A 23,134-nucleotide genomic window follows, 5' to 3' on the forward strand; every position below is an offset into this window, starting at 1 on the left:
GGATGCTTCAGCTGCGGATGTGTGTACGTATCTACAAATGGAAAAATATTTCTGTGCATGTAATCAGATGGCAATTACAGCCAACTTGCTTTCAACTCTGCATCGGCTCTCTTATGTACACTCAGGGCTGATTCAGAGATGTACGCAAACGCCATCGCAGCCCCAATCTCTCAAAGATCACAATTGGGAAAATATGCTAATGACTCACTTGCCGCCCAGTGATTAGAGATGTCCACTGACAGCATCTCACATCCGCCACTCACACACAAAACCAGAAACATTGCAGGTCAGGCAGCCATTAGCCCTCTGAGTAAGTCTAAGCCGTCACAGACATAGCGGGTCTCCAGACATGAAGAGGGCTCTCCTGCTGCGAGCAAGAACGTAATGACTAATATATGGATGTACAGAAAATAGTGTATAAATTGTCCGACACACCTGCATTTTTCTAACCACCCCAGTTACCTCCCTCAAATGCTGACTACCTGTCACTCACTTTGCATATGAATCAGCTTTGTCAGCAAAATCACAATTCAATTGCTGCGCGTGCACAGTACGGTTTACATGCATGTGCAATGGAAAATAATTGTTCAATCTGCATAAATATTGGCATCACATCCATATCTCAATCAGGCCCTCAGTCACAATACAATAAGGGAATTATTTAGCCCCACAGACACAAAACCACACCATTAGTCAATTTATTTTGCTTAAAAAAAGGTGAATAATTAGTAATTTCCTTACAGTCCTCTAAGAACCAAGGCATTTAGGAACATTTAGCTCCCTGACAATGGGATGTTTTCATGCAGATACTGTAGTGCCAGATCTGCCCATTTCATTTCCTGCTCTTTCACGGACTCCATTATTCCACCGTTATCCTGTTCAGGCTCAGGAAGTTCATTCTGGAGGGAGGAGAAAAAGAAAATCAAATTTACTGTACTGTATTTCACCCTCGCTTTCCAAAAAATAAACGTAAGTAAGGATTATAATGCAGCAGCAATATGAGGTATTTAGTGATAATAAATAAATATTTTCAATTAAATAATATATAATAACAGTTTCTTATATAGCGCAGCATATTCCGTTGCGCTTTACAATTGGAAACATTTATAGAACAAAACAGGGTAATAACAGACAGAGGTAATAACAGACACAACATAGAGGTAAGAGATACAAACAATAATCAATCTTAATAGTATATTATGCTTTAATAATCAGATCCTCTTTACAAGCTATTTCTAATCCAATATAAATAAGCATACAACTACCTGCCCAATTGAATTTGTTCTAAAGTTATTGCTATATTTTGATTACTAGGAAGTTGGTGGTCACCAAGCTGATGAGAGAGGAGTTGGAATTGTAAATAGAGGACAATAAAGTTACTGCATTTTAATGTGGTAGGTGGTCAAGCACTTGTGCACACAACAGCAACACGTGGTTACCACAAATAAACCTCCAACCCCCAAACCTCACAGGTGAGGAAGCAGCATACAGAAAATTGTTTAGCTGTTATTCAATCACACAATAACAAGGATGCCACTGACAAATTCAGCTTCCAGCACTGTACGGTTAGATCCAGTTCTTGTCAAATGATTATTAAGAAATAGGGCCCCAGTCATCAACGAAACATAACCGCTTTAGCACTCACTAAAGGTTTAAATCCTCCTTTCAATATTTAGTAACATCATCTTAGATTACCTTTGTCACTGTATCGCTTATGCCATCTATAGATTGCGAGAGCGATGCGGTCCCCATTGCCGGTAAAGGGGGTCCAGAGTAGCCTTTCTGGCTTCAAAGAAGCCTTCCAGGCACTGCCAGATCCCAGCCGGGTGAAACCATCATACACATGCACAGACTGGCCGTTAAGCACATACATGACACAGAAGCCTGTCGCTGGCAGTGTTGGGCTGCCAGCAGCTGAGAAAATGCCGCCAACGAGGGGGACGTCACTGGACTTCACCAGCAAAGTAAGTAATGATGAATACCAGTGGCATATCACCCAGTATAATTGTGATACTAAATAAAATCTACCACTGGTATTAACATTCGTTGCTAAATGGGGGCCCATAGTGTTGATCTGAGTGCATACTTGCCAATGCAGAAACATTGCTTCCGAGTGGAATGCTGTGGAATCTGTGATATATCAGTGGAACTCCTTTCAAGAAGGGCTGGCCTCTCTTAAGCATTGGCTTTTCCCGATCTGCACTCACACTATCTGAATGGAAAACTGCTATGCTAGACGTGTTATACCATGAGTGGCGTATGGCCACATATGAGAGAAAGGGTTCTAGCTTTTTCTAAAAAAAAATGGGAAGCATACATAGACCACTTACCTAACCAACTGCAGGAAAACATCTGGAAGGTATTTGGGCATACAGATTGGTTGTTAACCTCCTCAGTCTAAGAAGATATGTATCCTGCATATTCATATGCTACTCGTCCCCCCCATCTCTAATCATTCTATGTTTGAATTCAGTAGTAATATGGGTCTCCCTGTGAAAGATGTTAACTTTACACATACTAACTTGGTAACAGAGATTTGGTTTCATAAATCTAATAATTTGAATGCCATTATGTTGTGCATCAGTAGTATTACTTTATTTATTATTTCTCTGTTCTCATTTCCTTTTCATATGTTTGTATTGTTTAAAAAAAAAAAAAAAAGAAGAACAGCAATGACCATTTTTGGCTATTGGCAGATATTGTCTTTATGCAATCCTGTGATTTTGTGAAATGTGTTATCGCTGCTATATACATTTTGGAATCCTTTTTTTTTTTTTGCTGTTCAATAACCAAAAAAATAAAGAGAAGGGCTGGCCTTATGGCCTTAATAGGCAAATGATGCATTATTTGTTTTTCTGTCTCCTAGTAGATGCAATAAGTACTCTTCCTAAAACCAACTTTGTTCCCATTCATCAAGATTGTGTCAATCCATACTGCATGACATCCATTTTGCATGGATGCCACTTTTTTGTGTAAGTGAAAAAGAATGTATGCTACCTAAAACAAGCTTTCATAGCTACCTATTTTTTCCCCCTCTCCCCAAACGTTCCCTATTTACCTTTATCTGTATGTAGCATTCAATCACACACCTCTCTCAGCGCTTGGTGCATTGCGCCCATGTTGTATGTCACACTGGGGGTGTGCCCAATGCGTCCCCAGCTGCACCAGTTTCCCACTTTGCAAAGCAGCAGGTGAAAAAGAATGCCCCCCCCCCCCCACCAACACAGCAGCCCATGGGAGGGACGGTGAGAGAGCCCAAAAACTGGGATAGTTGGGAGGTCTGCATTCATCAGGGAAAAGAGGTTAAAAATAAGTATTAACCCCTTGCCAAGCTGGGCAAGGGGTTAATGTCAGCCCATGCGCCCACGTCAGAAATGCCCACCAGCAGCTGAGCTCAGGAGGCATTGACGGCAGACTAGACTCCCCCCCCCCCCCGCCCCGGCCACAGTGAAGGAGCCGCGGCTGCAACCAGACCTCAGAGGGCTCAGGGCAGCCACAGCTACAGGCACCATTCTCCACCCAGACTGATCGGCATTCCTGTTAGGATCACCCACAGTCTGACGTTGCTGCTCAGCCTCTGTGTAAGCTCCCTGCAGCTGGGCCTCCCCCAAGCGGCTCCCCACTCTCCCAGGCAGTGTTGGGAGGATTGCCTACCCGCTGCTGGCTTCTCTTCAATATATATTGTGTTAACACAGCAAAAGGTTTTTTATTTTTAATTGTATAAAACAATTTTTTCCAAATATGTCCCCAAAATTATTATATTTTTTTTTATCATCAAATGACAAATAGCTATATAAACATTAATCAGTATAACAGCATTAGCAAATCCGCATACTCAAACAGGTTTAAATAGCTAATATTTACATAATTTGATAATAAATTTGATATTTATTTTTAAATAAAGACAATTATGTCAGTTTGGAAAAACTATTAGCCTGTTAAGTGGTTAAACATGCCAAATGGAGCATGAATTCCAGGGTCAATCTAATCAACAGATCAGGGGTGGCCAACCTGCGGCTCTTTAGGTTTTGTGATGCAGCTCCCTCCACTGGAACTGTGAACGCTGGCCTCTGAAGCGGTCAGAAGCTAAAGAAGCCAGAGGCCAGCGTTCCCAGTGAGGTCATGACATCAACCGTGAGGAGCCTGCCCTGCGCGCATGCAGGTTAGATCTAGTTAGATCCACTCAGAGGCAGCGGCAGCCAGAGCCAGTGTGGTTAGGTAAGTACTGGGCTGGGGGCACTGCTTAAGGGGCAAAACTACAGGGGACACAAATACAGGGGGCACTGCATAAGGGGCACAAATACAGTATTTTCAATGTGCTGGGCTTGGCCCCAGTGTGACTAAAAACGAGGGTGTGACACAAGGTCATGCTCCAGCAAATGTCATACCAAAGGCATGCGCACAAAAATGGGGCGTGGCCTTGTGACAGCACGATCACGCCCCATTTTTGCACACGCATGTTATCGTCCCCTTTAGCTTCACTACAGATATTTTTTGACTCTTTGCCTCTGACTGGTTGGCCACCACTGCAATAGATCATCATCACTGTAAATTATTATTATTGCTTGATTTCAACTACATAATGCTTATAAAATAAACAAGATATTGGTTCCAATTTGTTTTGGACAGATTCGGAGGAAGAACTTTGTTCCAGACATACTCCCTTATCCTCCTCTCTTCTCATGTGAATCTCAACTGCAACATTTGAATAAAGATGAACCTTTTTTATTTTATTAAACACTGATGCAAACATGCCTGTCAGGTAGCTGCACATGAGTCCCTGGCATCAACCCTAGCTGCCAACCATCTAATTTCCAGAGCAAACGCACCAGACCTGCCTGTGTTACCAAAGGTGGCATCATGAGGCCACCAGCAGCCAGTATGAAGGATCTCCCTTTTGGGAACGAATGCCCATCAGGACCCTCCACAGGTAACGGAAAAGACACATCCATCATAATTGTATGCCAAACATTGGGTTGTAGATCATAACCTGTTTATTGAAGTGATAACATCTCACTATAAAAGTCCAGTTAGTGTTTTGTGCACCTTTAAAAGACGCAGGCTCTGTCAGAAGGCCCTTGCAGCAAAGGATCTGACTTCAAATCACTAAAGTGAGGGTCACTAGGTGGTATAGGAAACATTGATATCAGTCCGTGAGTGCCCCTCAATAGGAATACTTTGTTTTCTTTTTGTAAATGGATTCTTTGACCTGCAAGCTTGATGTGCTCTAGGGAATAGGATTGCCACCTAGCAAAAGGTACCACCAATGAAGTTAAGTTGTTGCCCAAAGCAACTAATCAGCTTCTGTCGTTTCAAAAACTGTGCTAGATAAAAGACAGTTCTAAGTTGATTGGTTGCTTTGCACAATTTCTCCACGGCTGGATACATCTCCCCCATAATGAGCTGTTTCCCTTAGTTTCAAAATATACAAGAATCATAGTCAAAATCTGGGTACACACTAAATGATGTGTGTACCCAGCGACCTAGTCAGCGACGGACCCGGCAGGGGTGCCGGCATCTGTAAGTGCATACACACTTGCTCACCAGGGTCTGTGATGTTACTTCCAGAGAGTTTCGGCATATCACACATCTACGGTATCCTATAAATTCTTTGTAGGCCATTAGCTGGCACGGACATTGTGATTCATTGTCTAGCATGAATCTACTAGACAATGCAATCGGATCACTAGCGTTGTCAGGTTGACGGGCATGTTTAGTAGATAGTCGGGTCGGCAAGGACCCAGCGTGCACGCGAATCGCTGGCCCTTGCCAGCTATCCATTACACGACTTTGTGAACAATGTGACCAAAACGTTAGAATGCAAGCTCTCATGAGCAGGGACCTCTTCCCTCATGTGCTTCTCTTTACATTTTCTTCTACTCTCTACTCCCCATTAGGGCACCTAACACGGGACTGCCAACTCCCGGCAGCTTATTGTGAGTGCTTTAATCACTATTTCATCAATGTATATAAGTCGTGTCCTTGTCCTGCACTGTAATGTACTGTAAGTTACTTGTTTCTTGTTCACCTATTAGTTCTATGTACTATGTAAGGCGCTGCGGAACACTTGTGGCGCCATATAAATAAAGGATAATAATAATAATAATAATAATAATAATATGGGCTCACAGAATGTACGGCACTATATGGGTGCACAGGGAGAGGGGGAGTCACGTGTGCCCAGGTGACGTGAGACAGCGTCAGGTATTATATGGATGCCCAGGGTATAAAGTACTATATGGGTGCACAGGAGGACATGGTGTCAGGTACTATATGGGCACACGGGATAGGAACTATATTGGTGCACAAGGTGACAGGGGAGGAAGGCATCAGTTACTATATGGGCGCAGAGAATGACAGGACAAAGTGTCAGGTACTCTGTGTGCGCACATGGTGACAGGAAAGGGTGCATTCAGGTACTAAATGGGCACACAAGGTGCCGGATGGGGGTGTCAGTTACTATATGGCAGTGGACTCCAACCTGTAGCTCGGGAGCTACCGGTAGCTCGCTGTCTTAAATTTGGTAGCTCACCTAGCTGCAGTACTGCCGAGTAAACTAGGAGGAAGTGACCTCCGACATGTGCTCCCCCGTGGTTTTGACGCCATGGGTGGAGCCACAGGGAAGCACGTCAGGCGATTGCCGCACCTGTGGTTCCACTAACGGCGTCTACGCTACGGCAGAGCGAGTGACTCCTGCCCATCCCTGCCGGAAAGTGACACAGTAGCCCTGCCAATACACTATCTTTTGCTCCTCTATTGCTCGTACCTTCTTGGAGCTGGCAATTAACAGTGATTACAGTAATTAACTGCTTAAAATTTTATTTACAAACTACAACAATATCACTGTAATAATTAAATGCATTGTTGTTTTCTATGAAACATTTTCAAATTTTCCTTAAATTACTTTCAATTGTTCGGTTATTAGCCAGATTTTTTTTCTACAATTATAGTAGCTCTTCAGGAGGTTTCATTTTACTAAAGTAGCTCACACCTCAATTAAGGTTGACCACTGCTGTATGGGCATACAGGATGACAGGAGAGGAAGGGTTAGGTACTATATGGATGCACGTTTCAGGAACAGGGTGTCAGGCATTACACTGGCACACTGGGTGTCAGGCAGTATGATGGGAGATGGAGTGGACACATTAGATAACGAGCTCAGTTCACTCCCCATCTCTGACACCAGCCGCCCCATCACCTGCTACCGGTGTCTGGCAGTAGCTTAACTCCTCCATCCGGCCGCTGATGAACTCACTCCCCATCACTGCCGCAATCACAAAGGGGGAAGGGGGCTCACGGCTCATTACAGATCTGATGTGGTGGCATTATATACGAACACCAAAACACACACACTTAGGCACCTGATCTGAATAAGGAAATGTCAAACTTATTATCCAATCTGCACTGCAGCTTCTGAATAGAGGTATTTGTCACACCACTTAACAGTGAGAACCAAGAAAAAAGAATAATAATAATAAAACGCGCTGCTGATTGGAGACCTTCTATCATGATAATTGCAGTTTAATATAACATACAAATGGCCATGTATAAAATACACATAGTTAAAACACAAGACACATTACATAAAATGACAATATATAAGTATAAAAATACTTCTAGAATACTAGGTTATATCAGAGCATGTGGTTATAAAGCCAGCTGCCAACACCTCCACATATGTTGCTATATTGTGGAAGTGAACATATAAAAACAAAATAATATAATATACATGAAACAGCTCCACAGTCCACTGGACATTCCTCTGGATTATATCCCAAAAGAAATTACACTTCAAGATTCCAAATGTATATTAATCTATACCATTTTGTTGGGTCAGGGACCAATTGTATAACGGTACTTTTTGTTCCTTAATGGTTGGAAGGACTTGGACGTAGATAGATGTGAATACACGATCTCATATGTTTTATGTCCATTTAATAGTTTAGAAATTTCTCATGGAGAGGTAGGGATCTTCCCATCCCCCTTAGTGGGATCTATATGTTCAGCCAGGTACCCGTAATCTCAGCTCTCATTCACCCAATTTGTAGGCAGAGATATTTGGCAAGAATCTTACTATTGCCCAGGTAATAATATTCACTGAGAGGAGTTTGTTTGATCAGCTTCACTGTGAGTAATTATACCAGAGCGCCCTGTTTTGGTGGATGATAGTGTGGAGCTGGAGCCTGTAACGCATATCCCCGCCTTGTGGTATACCTCAGCGGCTTCTGTCTGAGGAAGCCACTGAGGTAGCGGTGTTATAAAGGGACCTGGCAAATACTACTGCCAGTCTCCGGTGTTCCTGTGTGCTATCCTATGGATACGAGAGGCTGCGGTGGGCGCTTACTCACTGACTGCCTAACGACTCATCCCAGGCTGCTGTGTGGGGGTAGAGGGAGAGAGGAGGGCTCCGGGGCACACGGCTCCCCAGACACCTGCTGCTCAGTGCAGCCCCAAGGAGCACAGTGCCGGCTGTACTGGGTAAAGGGGTGAGGGGAGATGGAGAAGGGTGTTTGCACGGTGCTGACAAGGGACACAGGTAGTGCTGCTGCTAGTGGACATCGTAGGGGGGTTGGAGGGGGCGCTTTGACAGCGGGTGGGGAGTGGAATGTGGGCAGGGGACACTGATAGTGCTGTTGCGGGCAGCCATCACGGGGGGGGGCACTAGTTGGCAGGTTGGAATGATAATCTGGCAGTAAGTGGGAGCAAACGATAATCATTTGTTTGCTTCCACACACTGAAAAACTGTAAAAAAAAAAAAAAAAAAAAAGAAAAAAAGTTGGTCCAACTAGTTTGGAAAATCAAACCTGTTTGATTTTTACCAACTAGTTGCCCGCTAATCGTTCTAGTGTAGGAGAAAAGTTTTCAGCTTTCCCACCAACTGAATGATAAGTAGCCGGACACTGATGGCTAGTGTCCTCCTGCCTCACCTTCAGGATCCCTGGCAGCAGCAGTGGCTGAGTGGGAGGGGAGAGGAACAGTACTGCTGCTGAAAGTCAGTCACTCTCTCCCCAGGGGTGTCTGCCCCCCCTCGATCACCAGGCTCCCCCTGCGATCACAACCCGCAGCAGCATCTTCCCCACCCGCGATCAAGTGTCCCCCACGATCGCCACCAGCACTTCCAATGTAGCTTGCTCCTTGCAACACAACCGGATCACCGGGCTCCTCCACAATCACCATTCGCAGCAGCATCTTCCACTGCCCACACCACTCGCAGGAGCACTTCCAGTATCCCGCCCACAGAAACCAGCACCAGGCAAACCTCTGTTATTTTGTCTCAAATGTAGTATCTGACCATCAACAGTAGAAATTTGTACCTTCATGGGCTCACTTCACTCGCCACACTTCGGGCATTGTGACTCGCTCTGCTTCGCTCGCCAAAGGTTATCATTTAAAATAGATGTCCATGAGGATAGTAAATTATGACGTCGGAATCATTTAACTGAAGGGGATCTAGCCGCAACCATGGTGTATAGGTATTTATATAGTACATATTTTGTAATTTGTTTTTATGTCTTGATAAAAGAGCCTATACCTCTGAAAAGTTGACTATTCCAGAAAACTGTGTCTGCTTGTTATTTGAGTCTAGTGAGTCCCTGAGTGCCATCAGTCTCATCTAAATAAATTGTAGGTATTCTTTGGACGCTTCAGGCAGACAGCTGCTCACAACATCCTCAGGAAGCTTGATAAATAGACCTTTGTCTTTCGTGGTCAATAAAATAAAAAATACCCCACTTTAATCGAAATAAATAAAAAGCAGCAAATATTTATTCAAACATGAAGTAGGCAGACACTGTCTGCCTACTTCTATGACATCACAAGTTGGCTGGTCTGATGAAAAAGTTGGTTAGGTGTGTGGGGCACAGTTTTAGTTGGACAGACAACTTGTTCAGTTGGATGAAAGTTTGATTCTCCCAGCTAGTTGGACCAACCGTTTTTCAGCGTGTGGTAGCACACAAGTGATTATCATTTGCTCCCACACACTGGGATGTGGGATGACATCGTTCTGATGTAGGGCCTATTTTAGGCCTTCCCAGACAACGTATGCAAACAAGTTATCCAGAGTATAAACAAGATGACATTATCCAACAGACATTGAAAAGATATAAACATGTTAGCAAATGCTACTTCAACTTAATGAGGTAGAGGTTTCTCTTACCAATGGAATGGTTACATCTTCATATGGCAATTTATCTTCTTTCCAAGCATCATCAACCAAATCTAAAATACGCCCATCTCTTTGAATCTCGCTATCCATTGTAGACCTAAATATAAACAAGAGTCAAACAGTACAAGAATGTAGACTGTAACAATTTGTGTTATAACAAAGGGTATATTGTTATAAGTTTTCCCATTTTAGATATGTAAACAAAATTGGCCAACTCCACTTACAAACTATTTCAGAAGTTGTAATTCTGTACAGTTGAGTGTTTGTGTAATGTTTCAGTGATGTAGGAAATATGTTTGCTTTCTGAAGTGTTTGTTAGTATTACAGCATCTTCAAGCACTTTCTGCTACCCTGTGTTAATGTAAGTTGTAAGTCATAGAAAATAGGATTTTGGTACTTAGATAAATCCCTTTCTCTGAATCCATAGGGGACACTGGAGTATATACCATGAGGTATAGACGGGTGATGAGTGGAGCCTGGCACTTTAAATTTCTTCATAAGAGTAGCTGGCTCCTCCCCCTCTATACCCCACCCGAACTCAGTTAATATTAACCAATCTCAGCAGAGCTGGATAGCAGACCAATAGGAGGAGAGACAAGGAGGAGGAAGCAGCTTAAGAAGGTCCAAGACCAAGAACAGCCAAACAAGGCGACAAAAAAACAAAAAAGACTGATACGCTGCAAACAATCAAAATGCAGCTGAAAAACTCTCCAAAAAAACAACAACAACAACGAACAGCGCTGGGAGGGCATCCAGTGTCCACTATGGATTCAGAGAAAGGGATTTATCTGTAAGTACCAAAATCTTATTTTCTCTTTCAGCCACTAGGGGACACTGGAGTATATACCATGGGGACGTCCCAAAGCAGACCTCCCGGGTGGGAAGGCGCTGAGAAACTTGCAGAACCCTGCGACCAACATTAAAGAGGGGTCGCCGGAAGAAAAAAAAAACGATAGAACATAACAGGAATGAACTGTGTACTAAACAGCTCAATGGCAAGCCAACAAGCAGAAGCACGTTACCTAACCGCCCTAGAGAAAAACCACTAAGTGACAGAGAGCAACAACAAGAAACTGTTGTAGTATGGAAGCAATATGAGAACAAGACTCAAGAAAAAAACATAAGCACATCTAGAAGATGCATCTGCAGCCGACCAAGAAAAATACCAGAAGAATGAAGGCCTATCTAGTTACAAAAGATGCCGGCTTCATGCAAAGCACATCAAATGTAATGAAAAATAAATAAGGAGAATGACCGGACAGAGCCGCAAACCCCGACACTATCAGGCGAAAGCAAGAACAAACGCAGAACTACGGCTCAGAACCATACTTGAGGTCCATATAGATTAGGAACTCAAAACCATCCGATTGAAGAGATAAAATGGGCTTGATGTAGGAAAACCCCACCAGGTTGAATACCATAGAGCAGGAGCAGGTACCAAAACGATTAGACTCAAGAACTCCTTGCCGAAAGCTTGGAGATCAGGTAGCAGGGCAACTGATGCTGAAAACAGATAGAGTAGGCAGAATCTACACCCTCAGCAAGCCCAGGCGAAGAGCAGCATCTATTCCCTCCTGGGAAAAATAAGAACCCTGGACAGCCGGAGAGTTGAGAAAAACACGGCGTGAACCGCAAGCTACAGTGGACTTCCAATTGTGACGGAAGGATACCGGAAAAGCGGCTTCCTGCACCAAGCTGCAAAAAGATAAACTGGGACACTCAAGCTCCCAGGACCACAGCTGTAACCACCCACCTACAACAAAGATACAGCAGGGCTTGGAGCATAACAAAAAACTGGTAAGACAATCTAGCCAACCTGGGATGGTCAAGAGTCGCTTGCCAGTACCAACCCTGGGGACCAGTAGTACTGACAAGAGAACGTTAAAATAAAAATCAGAGAGCCCATGCCACCATACCCTAGGGAAAGAACCCTAGGGAAAACCCAACTGGGAGCGCATGTGCGCCAAGCAAGGATAATTGACAGCTATCAAATAGGATCACATACAGTATATGCCCCCATCCCAGAGGAAAACAATGGGTAGATAAAAAGGGACCAACACAGCTAAACCAGAACAGGAAGCAATAAGGCATGCCCCAAGGGACGCATGCCTATAATGCAGAGCAGAGAAAAAAAAAAAGAGAGATTTCCCCCCCAGCACACTGCAGCAAAAACAATACTTAAATCCTACATAATAATAGAGATTTAGAGGTATTAGTTACACACATTTGCAAACATATCAATAAGCGCCAGGCCAATCGTCAAGGCTCCTCTATACTGGGGTCCCTAGCATTAAGGGGTTCACATCCGAGAAGCAAGGCACCCCAAAAGAATTCCAACCAAGGGCCATCCCCAGGGCATCACACGAAAAAGGGGAAAAAGGTGATAGTGAAGTATAAAGAAAAGATGTGTAAAGATAAATCTATAAGTGTTAATGAAATGATAAAGAATTAAAATTATGTTTTTTTTGCTATAATGCAGAGCAGGTCAGATGTCAGCAGGAACCAGGAAACCTTATTTGTCCTCGCTATCTGGAAAACAAACCTGGTAAGTCACAGGACATATACAGCAAGTCAAGTGAGAACTGAACGACCCGGAACGTAATAAAAAGTATACCGACCCAATAGAGGTGAGCCAGATCAAAACTCCTCCATTCCCATTGAATAGATGGAAAAAAGGAGTAGCCATAAAGGGAACAGATGGCAGCAACCTAGAAACAACCTCATGGTCTCTGCGAAGAGAACTACTATCCTGCCACAAGGTTGAAAAGATTGGGAATCCGATCCCATCAACAAGGATAAAACTACAGAAGATAATTGACAGACAACCCTTGTCCCTCCACGATGAATTAATAGCGCTTCCCAAAAGAAGACACGGATATGCAGGGATACAATTATGCGAGACTGGAACTGCCGGCATAACTGACACAGCCTCCCTGCACAACATACACCCTAGCAGTGAGCCTATAACTTGTAATTAATGGCAGAATGATCCAAAACCTACAGTGTATTTCAGACAATGTCTGTCGTTCGAGGAAGGAGGGAGCAGAGACAGGAATAGAAAATCCCTGGATTGTCTGAACAATCTATCCAACATGGTTGCAAAGAACTCGTGGAATAATCGACCAATAAATCTAAAACCCAGTGTCTGTAAACCAGAGCAGGGTGAAGAACGATGTAAAAGGAAAAAGGTTTTAGAGTGTAGATCAGGAATTTTGCATGGCATCCTAGTGCAGGGGCCTGCAAGAAGGAGATACCCTATTGGGACAGATGCCTGCTACTACAGTAGTAATGTGCAATAAATATAATCTAGGATTTAACCCCGGGTCTACCTGTGAATTGTTGCTGGCACCCTGCATGCTGAGTCACAGCGCCAGTACACCGATAGGTGTGCTCTACTGCAGATAGCTAGTTTCCCCTATAAAGGGATCTGTCTCTAGCGTCTGTCTAGAATTCTGGCTCCTTCTGTGGATTCTTACTGACCTCTATACAACGTTGCAGACCCAGCACGCTCCTGCATGGAATAAGTACCAATCCGTAGATGCCTGCACTGTATATCCTGGTCCTTGAGACTGGAGCTGCTACTGTAGAAAATGTGCCCTGCATGAAAACACTAGCACATTTGTTAGTGAAACATGTATGGTCCCACTAAGGCCTGTATTCAATTAGAAGAGAAAAGCCTAGATTCGCGAAAAAGTATCGCCGATTGCGACTTTTCGCCAGTCGGATGCTTATCTCAGTATTCAATTCCATCCGCTTTTCATGTACGTGGAAAGTCAAAGCAATGTAATAGTGCTTCACAGGGATGTACATATACAGAACAAAACGTTCTCCATTACCAATCTATGTGCGGAGAAACTAGAGCGTGCCTATCTCGTCAGTAGAGACAGATAGACTAATGTAGTAGGCTTACAGCATTAATTCCAAAGCAAGTAAGCCTTGTAGCACATATATATAATCCTCCTTTATTTTAAAATGCTTTGAGAAGCAAACACCCCTTGCTGAGAGGCAGAATGCTAACCAGAACAACCTTTTGCGCTAAATCTGACTAATTGTGCCCTAAAGCACACAAATCTGTATACACACCCACCGATATCGCACCTATATATACTCGAGTATAAGCCGAGTTTTCAGTAGCCGATGAGAGTCTGTCAGACTCTCATCGGCTACTGCTCCCACTGCGGGAGCCATCTTCCGGCTCCCGCAGTGGGTAATGGGAGAGACGTCATGATGTCATGACCTCTTCCATAATGCAAAGCGGCCGGAGGAGCAGATAGCAGCGTCGGGACCAGGAGCGGGGTTTCAGGTAAGTATATATATATATTTTTTTTATTACGTCTCTCTCTACTTGGGTGGGGGGGGGGGGGCGCGCAAAACCAGGGGGGGATATTACTACTGGGGGCACTACCAGGGGGGGATATTACTACTGGGGGCACTACCAGGGGGGGGGATATTACAACTGGGGGCACTATTACTACTGGGGGCACTACCAGGGGGGGGATATTACTACTGGGGGCACTACCAGGGGGGGGGGAAATTACTACTGGGGGCACTACCAGGGGGGGGGAAATTACTACTGGGGGCACTACCAGGGGGGGGGAAATTACTACTGGGGGCACTACCAGGGGGGGGGGAAATTACTACTGGGGGCACTACCAGGGGGGGGGGAAATTACTACTGGGGGCACTACCAGGGGGGGGAAATTACTACTGGGGGCACTACCAGGGGGGGGGGAAATTACTACTGGGGGCACTACCAGGGGGGGGGGAAATTACTACTGGGGGCACTACCAGGGGGGGGGAAATTACTACTGGGGGCACTACCAGGGGGGGGGATAAATTACTACTGGGGGCACTACCAGGGGGGGATAAATTACTACTGGGGGCACTACCAGGGGGGGATAAATTACTACTGGGGGCACTACCAGGGGGGGATAAATTACTACTGGGGGCACTACCAGGGGGGGATAAATTACTACTGGGGGCACTACCAGGGGGGGATAAATTACTACTGGGGGCACTACCAGGGGGGGATAAATTACTACTGGGGGCACTACCAGGGGGGGATAAATTACTACTGGGGGCACTACCAGGGGGGGATAAATTACTACTGGGGGCACTACCAGGGGGGGATAAATTACTACTGGGGGCACTACCAGGGGGGGATAAATTACTACTGGGGGCACTACCAGGGGGGGATAAATTACTACTGGGGGCACTACCAGGGGGGGATAAATTACTACTGGGGGCACTACCAGGGGGGGATAAATTACTACTGGGGGCACTACCAGGGGGGGATATTACTACTGGGGGCACTACCAGGGGGGGATATTACTACTGGGGGCACTACCAGGGGGGGATATTACTACTGGGGGCACTACCAGGGGGGGATATTACTACTGGGGGCACTACCAGGGGGGGATATTACTACTGGGGGCACTACCAGGGGGGGATATTACTACTGGGGGCACTACCAGGGGGGGATATTACTACTGGGGGCACTACCAGGGGGGGATATTACTACTGGGGGCACTACCAGGGGGGGATATTACTACTGGGGGCACTACCAGGGGGGGATATTACTACTGGGGGCACTACCAGGGGGGGATATTACTACTGGGGGCACTACCAGGGGGGGATATTACTACTGGGGGCACTACCAGGGGGGGATATTACTACTGGGGGCACTACCAGGGGGGGATATTACTACTGGGGGCACTACCAGGGGGGGATATTACTACTGGGGGCACTACCAGGGGGGGATATTACTACTGGGGGCACTACCAGGGGGGGATATTACTACTGGGGGCACTACCAGGGGGGGATATTACTACTGGGGGCACTACCAGGGGGGGATATTACTACTGGGGGCACTACCAGGGGGGGATATTACTACTGGGGGCACTACCAGGGGGGGATATTACTACTGGGGGCACTACCAGGGAGGGATATTACTACTGGGGGCTCTACCAGGGGGGGACATTACTACTGGGGGCTCTACCAGGGGGGGACATTACTACTGGGGGCTCTACCAGGGGGGGGGATATTACTACAGGGGGCTCTACCGGGGGGGGATATTACTACTGGGGGCACTACTACATGGGGGGGGATATTACTACTGGGGGCACTACTACCAGGGGGGGGGGATATTACTACTGGGGGCACTACTACCAGGGGGGGGGATATTACTACTGGGGGCACTACTACCAGAGGGGGGGTATTACTACCAGTAGCTGCTGCATTTCCCACCCTAGACTTATACTCGAGTCAATAAGGTTTCCCAGTTTTTTGTGGTAAAATTAGGTACCTCGGCTTATTTTCGCGTCGACTTATACTCGAGTATATATACGGTACATATTCTGAACAAGAATCTGAGGTGGCTGTCGTCTGTGCCAGCGCTCTGAGCTTATGTAGTGCACCGGACCTGGAAGTACTGCAACACCAGGTCAATGTGGAATGGACAGAGCTAGATCTTTCCCGGTCATAAAAATTCCTGTAAATTATGGCCCCCAGATAGGGAGCGTATCAGATATTAAACTGATCAGAATACATAGAACCATAACCACAATTTTGTATATAATACCAACTTCCCAGCCCATAATTATAGGCATGTATGTTGCCCCGGAGAGACACCACACAAGCGCCGGGAGAACACAGTGAGGTCCCTAGCGTGAATAGAAACTACGACCTCAGCGTTGTGAGGCAGTAATACCATTACAGTATTTCTGCATATGTACTGCTTTATAGTACTAGACTAATAGGGGTATTCAATATGGGAGCGAAAACATCATTTTTGCGATGTTTTCGCCCTATGACGTCATTATCGCAGGTTTTGCTTTTACACTGTATTCAATTTCAAAGACTTTTCGCAGGTTCGAAAAGTCTTTGAAAAAAAACGGGGATAACTTTTCACCACTGAATAGATGGCGAAAAAAAGTGCAGAATTGGGGTTTAGGGGTGCAGGCTTAAAAAAAATAGCCTGCACCCCTGGGAATGACATTTTAAAAAGAACTGTGTCAAAAAAAAAAAAAAAAATAGGGACACCCCAAAAATTTATAAAAATTGGGGTGAATAAAAAAAAAAAATGGGAAAAAAAGTGTTTAAAAATAGGGAAATAAGTTCAGGGCTATTCTGCGAGTATGCGGCAGGTGTTTTCTAGAATAGATTTATAGCGGCAGGTGCACAAATGCAGAATTTTAAAAAACTTACTTTAGGGACATAAAAATATGCTAGTACCCATTTTCATGTACCCCGAATTTCATTGGAACACTTAAAAAAAACCGAAAAAAATAACCTAAGTGCTCTTCTGCAACACTTCTTCAATGTCGGGAAAAAAAAACCTGCTGCGGCTATTTAAATCCCCGACTTTAATTTACAGGCTAAAACGGGGGTACCCATAGTGATCCCCCATGTTTTTACAACTTTAGGGGGGTCCTACAATTTTATTAAGGAAAATTTCGTAACTTTACGCAAATCCCACTTCGCCAGGTCCAGTATTCGTTAGTTTCATATTGAATACAGGGATAAGCGGGCGCGCGCCTGATACTTTATCCCAGGTAAAAGCTCCGATATGAAATGTAAACTTCGACAGCGAAATTTACGTTTCATATTGAATTCCCCTCTAAGGGAGCTTCATTACCCATATGCGCCTCTCTTCATGTTGGAGTGTTCCAGGATCTGTCCTTCCCATGAAAACTTAGACGGCATGTGGATGCTAAGATAGGCTAAGCTCCATTAGACCGGGCTGTGGGCTGTTTTGTTCCAATTTTAGTATATGTGCTGCCGAAATGAGCATTTAACGCAGCAAAACTGGATAAGGGGATTCACCATAAAACATAACCCTTATTTATTAAAGAAGGTTACAATGCTCAGCCTACTTTAGCATAGAGGCTCTCGCTCGTGGCTGCTGCAGGGCTCCTATGGAATTACAGCTACACTGTGAGGAGCCCTAGGAGTGCTGTTATAGCACTCTAACTTATTCATAATAGCATGGAAACCATGTGTGCCTCTCTCATATTGATTAGAGAGGCAGCTTTGCTGTAAAGTAGAGAAACACATGAGCGCTCCAGCAGCGATGACTGGGCTTTCACCTCCACTTACTAGGGATGGACATCGGAAGCCCACCATCATATGATGGCAGTGCTTCCACCATTGAATCTTTCGATGCAATGGTAACTAACCATCGCATCAAAAGCATTCAATGGTAAAAACTATTCATATAAATAGTAAAGGGGCGGGGTTAGGGGAGGGGCTCGGACACGAAGCAAAAAAAAAAAAAAAAAACCAGCTCAGGCAGGCAGAGCTGACTGAGCACTAGGAGAATGAGAAACACCGCCCCTGCCACGCTGCTGCGGGCACTTTAAGCAACAAGAAAGTGAAGTGTAAAAACATGTATAAAATATACTTACAACACAATGAAAACTAACCTCTTACAGCACCAGCAGAGAAATCACTCTCCATCTCTGTTGGTATAAACGTTGTTAGCTGTCACTCTGTGTGTCTGTGAGTGACAGCTGCTGCAGGGCCAGGCTGCACACTGATTGGCTCTCTGACACAGTGAGAGCCAAATCAGAACTAGCAGAAAGAGGATGGGGGGGGGGGGACTGAGGACCTCATTCAGAGTCGGTCGTTGCGGCCGCACGGTCGTACGGGAAAAGGGGCCGGAAATGCAAATGATGCACTCGCAAGTTGTGTCCTTAAGATCGGATTGGTAGCTGTCCGACCAAGGGGAGGAAGCGTCCGGAAGACAAAAAAAAAAATACGCCCCCTTCTCGTACGCATTACACGTCATCTCCGGGCATATAAGGATTAATCAAGACCATCGGGAACCATCGGAACTGGTCGTAAAGCTTAAGGTTGACCATACCCTCTCTTAAGCTCTACGATCATGTCAGTGTAAAAACCTCCCATGTCAGGTATACTATGACACTACTTTATTAATTATGCACTCCCATAAAACGCCGTTCGCATAATTAGGCACGCCTGCGTTCGGATCTCCACTCCCCCGTTTTCAAGCACCTTCCCCTGTTACCACCCACAAACGCCTCATCCTGTCACTCAAACTACCGACCTGGCTGTGTTCAAGGAGAGAGAAATTTCTGATCGTAGCAGCTAGTTTGCGCAAGCGCATTGCAAACTTTACGCATGAGCAGTTTAGGGAACATCGGTGGCGTATGACCGTGTGGCCGCTATGACCGACTCTGAATGAGGTCTGAGGGCCAGGTCTGAGGCAGTGAGAGAGCCTCAACGATCCCAGCAACATGAACCAGGAAGGTTATCAGAGGCAGAGAGACCGCACACAGCAGCCAGGGGAGGCAGAGCTTTTAATAGTTAAAGAAGCCACCATCGCAACACCATTGAATGATTACCATTCAATGGCAGCAAACATAGGAATGCTGCCATCAAATGGTTAAAACACTAACATCTGAAGAAAAACATCAATGGTCGGCAAACATCGACCATCGATGTCCATCCCTACCACTTTAAAACTCAGCAGTGGCTCAGGGTATGGTTACACCCTCCATTCACTACGGGGCAAGCATTGTACTGCATGCAGTGAGCTCTGCGAATAGAGGCAGGGAGACCGCGGGGCAACGCAGTCAGAAATAGCCCCGCCTCCCATTTATTCATGGCCGGCTAAAGGGAGCTCAATTCCCTGCTCCAGCCACAGTCCGTCCAGGTTAATTGAATTCTGACAAAATTTAACCCTAGTGTCAGCCCCGTTAACAGGGCAGCAGTGCGTCCTGTGCTGCCGCCCCCAACCCCTAAGCACATACAGTCATAAAGTCGCGCCTCATGGGGTGGGTGTAACGGCCATAATCGGGTACCTACGGAACTGCCAGGAGCATCCTGAGGACACTCCGAGCAGCTGCACAGGCCCCATGCACAGAACTGTGGAAGATGTCATGACGTCTCTCACCACACACTGTAGCAGACGGAGGAGGGTGGGAGAGCATGGTGGGTTCCACTCCCAGGGCAACCCGTCCTGTGTGACAGTACCAGCCTCACAACCAAACTAATATGTGTGTGTACATGTGGTAAGGAATATAGATTGTAAGCTCCACTGCGGCAGGGACTGGCCAAATAGTCTCTGTAATGCGCTGCAGAATGTGTGTGTGTACTATATAATTAACTTAACAATAAAATGGTCTTGAAGATTCTAGCTATCCTGCATCCATGAGAAGGATGTCAATTACTCAAAGAGGTGAGGCCAGATTCTGAACAATTCTATACTGCTCTGAGGATTTAGCACAATTAAATAAGTGCATATATTTTGTATATTCTTGCATTTGATTTTTTCTTGATTTATTTTAGGTTTTCTAATAGTGCCTGTCCCTCCATAATTATACTACAACATATTTAACCGTCTGGTCTTAAACCTTGTTTCGATTAGTGACAGGGCAGCTGGAATCAAGGGGTGATTCAGTAGTGGACGGAATTGCAAAGCTGCACACAAGCAAGCTACATTTGTGATCCCAGCGCTGCGACCGAGCTTACGCAGGATGATCAACTTGCGAGGCCAGGAAACTGCGCCTGTGGATGCAGATCCTGGCATTTCCACTCCCAGAAAACGGGGCTGACAAAACCCGTTTCCCTGGAACGCTGACCGTCTCTACCCCTGAAAATGAGGCATAGCTAGAGCTGCTTGCAATCACACAGGACCCATTCTGCACATGTGCAAAACGGGTCCAGCGCAAACACAGATTCCCAATAATCAGGAATCTTCGTTCAGGATTGCGCTGGAGTTTATTATTTGATCATAAGAACAGTTTACGGGACTATTTGGATAAAATGATTATTACCAGACTGTAGCACTGACCTTATACCATCCTTGTTTGGTGCAATGGATAACCAGCCTTATGATATGTGTTCATATATTGATTCACTCAGCTTAACATTGGCACATGAAATAGGAATCAGTAAAATAAATACGGGCACATGAGTATGCAGAGTCAATGCGTGATATCAGTAGGTGACTTAGGTAAACGTTTTAGAAAATATTTCAGTAATTATGCGAATGATATAAAAAAAATGATAAGCACATACAGTATGCAAATACAGCAGCATCAGCAACACACAACCGAGATAATACTTCTTACCATGTACTGAATCTGCAAGACACAGGTCACGTTCCCACAGTAACAATGAGGTAAAAGTAAAAGCGTTTTGCAAATTCCAAAGCTCCTAGATTACAAGTCATGTGACCGGGCTCAGAGTGATGTCACTATATCATGTGACCGCAGCTGAAAGAGGCGCCTAGACGTTCTAGGCGCTAGACGCGACCATCAAATGCCCGGATGTTGCGATACCACGTGATCGCACCGATCTCTCTGAAGAACAGCTGAAAATGGGGCGGGAATTAGGCGGTTCGGTTCTTAAAATGGCAGAGCTCTGTTGAGAAATTATATGGTCAGTGGGAAGGAGAACATATGTGCGATACCAGATATAATATGGGGTTTGCGTGCCATATACAAGCATTATACAAGCGTATAATGACATATGCGGTATCCCTGTGTTGGTGTGTGTGTATATAATATATTAAATGGACGGATGTGCAAGTTGCCATTATGTTATCTCAAATAATGTAATTCTCATTTAATTAAAAGTGACTTAAGTAACAACTTTTGAAATGTTGTAATTATGACCTTATGGCAATTACAGAAATATAGAGAGCCTCTCTATCTTTAATGTATTATTGTTATTATCTGTATATACAGGTCGGGGTGTGGGTAAAAGCCGGAAACACAGTAAATGCATCGAAAAAGCCGGAAACCATTATAAGTGTATTGAAAAAGCCGGAAATCTTATTAAATGCACTGAAAAAGCCAGAAACCATAGTAAATGTATTGATACAGCCGGAAACTATAGTAAATGTATTGAAAAAGCTGGAAACCATAGTAAATTTATTGAAAAAGCTGGAAACCAAAGTAAATGTATTGAAAAAGCCGGAAACCATGTACAGTGTATTGAAAAACCCGGAAATCTTATTAAATGCATTGAAAACCACAGAAATCATCGTAAATGTATTGAAAAAGACGGATATCTTATTAAATGCATTGAAAAAGCCGGAAACCATAGTAAATGTATTGGCAAAGCCGGAAACCATAGTAAATACATTGAAAAAGTGTATTGAAAAAATGTGGAAATCATATTAAGGGCCATATCCAATTAGCTGTGAAAAGCTGTGGTTTGTAGAAAAGTTTACACTTGTGCAAACTTTTCACCAAAAATGCGTATCATGTTAGCCCATTAGCCGTGGGTTTTCGAACATGCGAATTTTGCGCAGCTAAAAGCAGAAACTAGTTTTCATCATCTCAGAGCAGGTGAAAAAATTTACAAAACTCCTATTTTGGGATAAAAATGTGGGGCTTGTTTGAGAACCCTTTGGGCCCTCCCTAATGACTAAGCAAAGATATTTTTTTAATTAACTGAATTCCCCATAATAATGACATGTAATTTTGGGGTTCAAAATGTAAAAGAAGTGTTAGAAAATGGGTTTTAAGTAGTGTGGTAGGTATTTTGGGAACTGTATGGATGGGAAAAGTGTTTTTGGGATTGCAGATGTCTGCAGCAGGTGTATTTTTAACATTTTGTAAAATGATCGAAAAAATATACTAGCACCCAGTTTTATGTACCCCTAATTTAACTGCAGCATTTATTTTGCCAAAAAAGCTTGCTTTTCATCATTTTACAACTGTTAAAGAAAAACGAATAATTAACAGCCATTTGACACAATTTAAAAACTAAACTATTACCAAATGTTAGTTTATATTTTTTCTGGGGGTACAGGCACATTTCCCAATTTTCAGGCACACTCTTTGCCGTATTTTTTTTTTTAAGGCAAATGCTGCATCACATCTTTTGTAATAGGATTGCCGAATACCTGCATATACAATAGCGGTGAAAAGTGACACTTTCAAGCGAAGGGTGCAAAATGTTTGCACATGCGAAAACGTAACCCAATATGATTTCC

The 23,134-nt window shown here is 44.5% G+C and overlaps 1 protein-coding gene and 1 pseudogene across 1 annotated transcript; both read right to left on the minus strand.

Moving 5' to 3' along the window:
• Positions 1–684: 684 nt before the first annotated feature.
• ANAPC13 (anaphase promoting complex subunit 13) lies at positions 685–21,477 on the minus strand. Its single transcript, XM_088467388.1, has 3 exons — positions 21,261–21,477; positions 10,157–10,262; positions 685–899 (listed from the first exon to the last, which is right to left on the minus strand). Exons 2-3 carry the CDS (start codon positions 10,253–10,255, stop codon positions 774–776), a joined length of 225 nt encoding a protein of 74 aa, XP_088323514.1. The 5' UTR covers positions 10,256–10,262; positions 21,261–21,477; the 3' UTR covers positions 685–773.
• Positions 16,570–16,741, minus strand: LOC148542787 (U2 spliceosomal RNA; annotated as a pseudogene).
• Positions 21,478–23,134: the final 1,657 nt, after the last annotated feature.

The sequence above is a fragment of the Taudactylus pleione genome, unplaced genomic scaffold (assembly GCF_031769625.1).
Source record: "Taudactylus pleione unplaced genomic scaffold, aTauple2 ptg000009l, whole genome shotgun sequence".
Lineage (NCBI taxonomy): Eukaryota > Metazoa > Chordata > Amphibia > Anura > Myobatrachidae > Taudactylus > Taudactylus pleione.

Excerpts from the sequence above, each read along its gene's own strand:
- ANAPC13 (XM_088467388.1), bottom strand. The coding sequence starts at position 10,255 with ATGGATAGCGAGATTCAAAGAGATGGGCGTATTTTAGATTTGGTTGAT. Across the intron at positions 900-10,156 it reads AAGATGTAACCATTCCATTG|AATGAACTTCCTGAGCCTGA; the intron begins GTAAGAGAAACC and ends TCCTCCCTCCAG.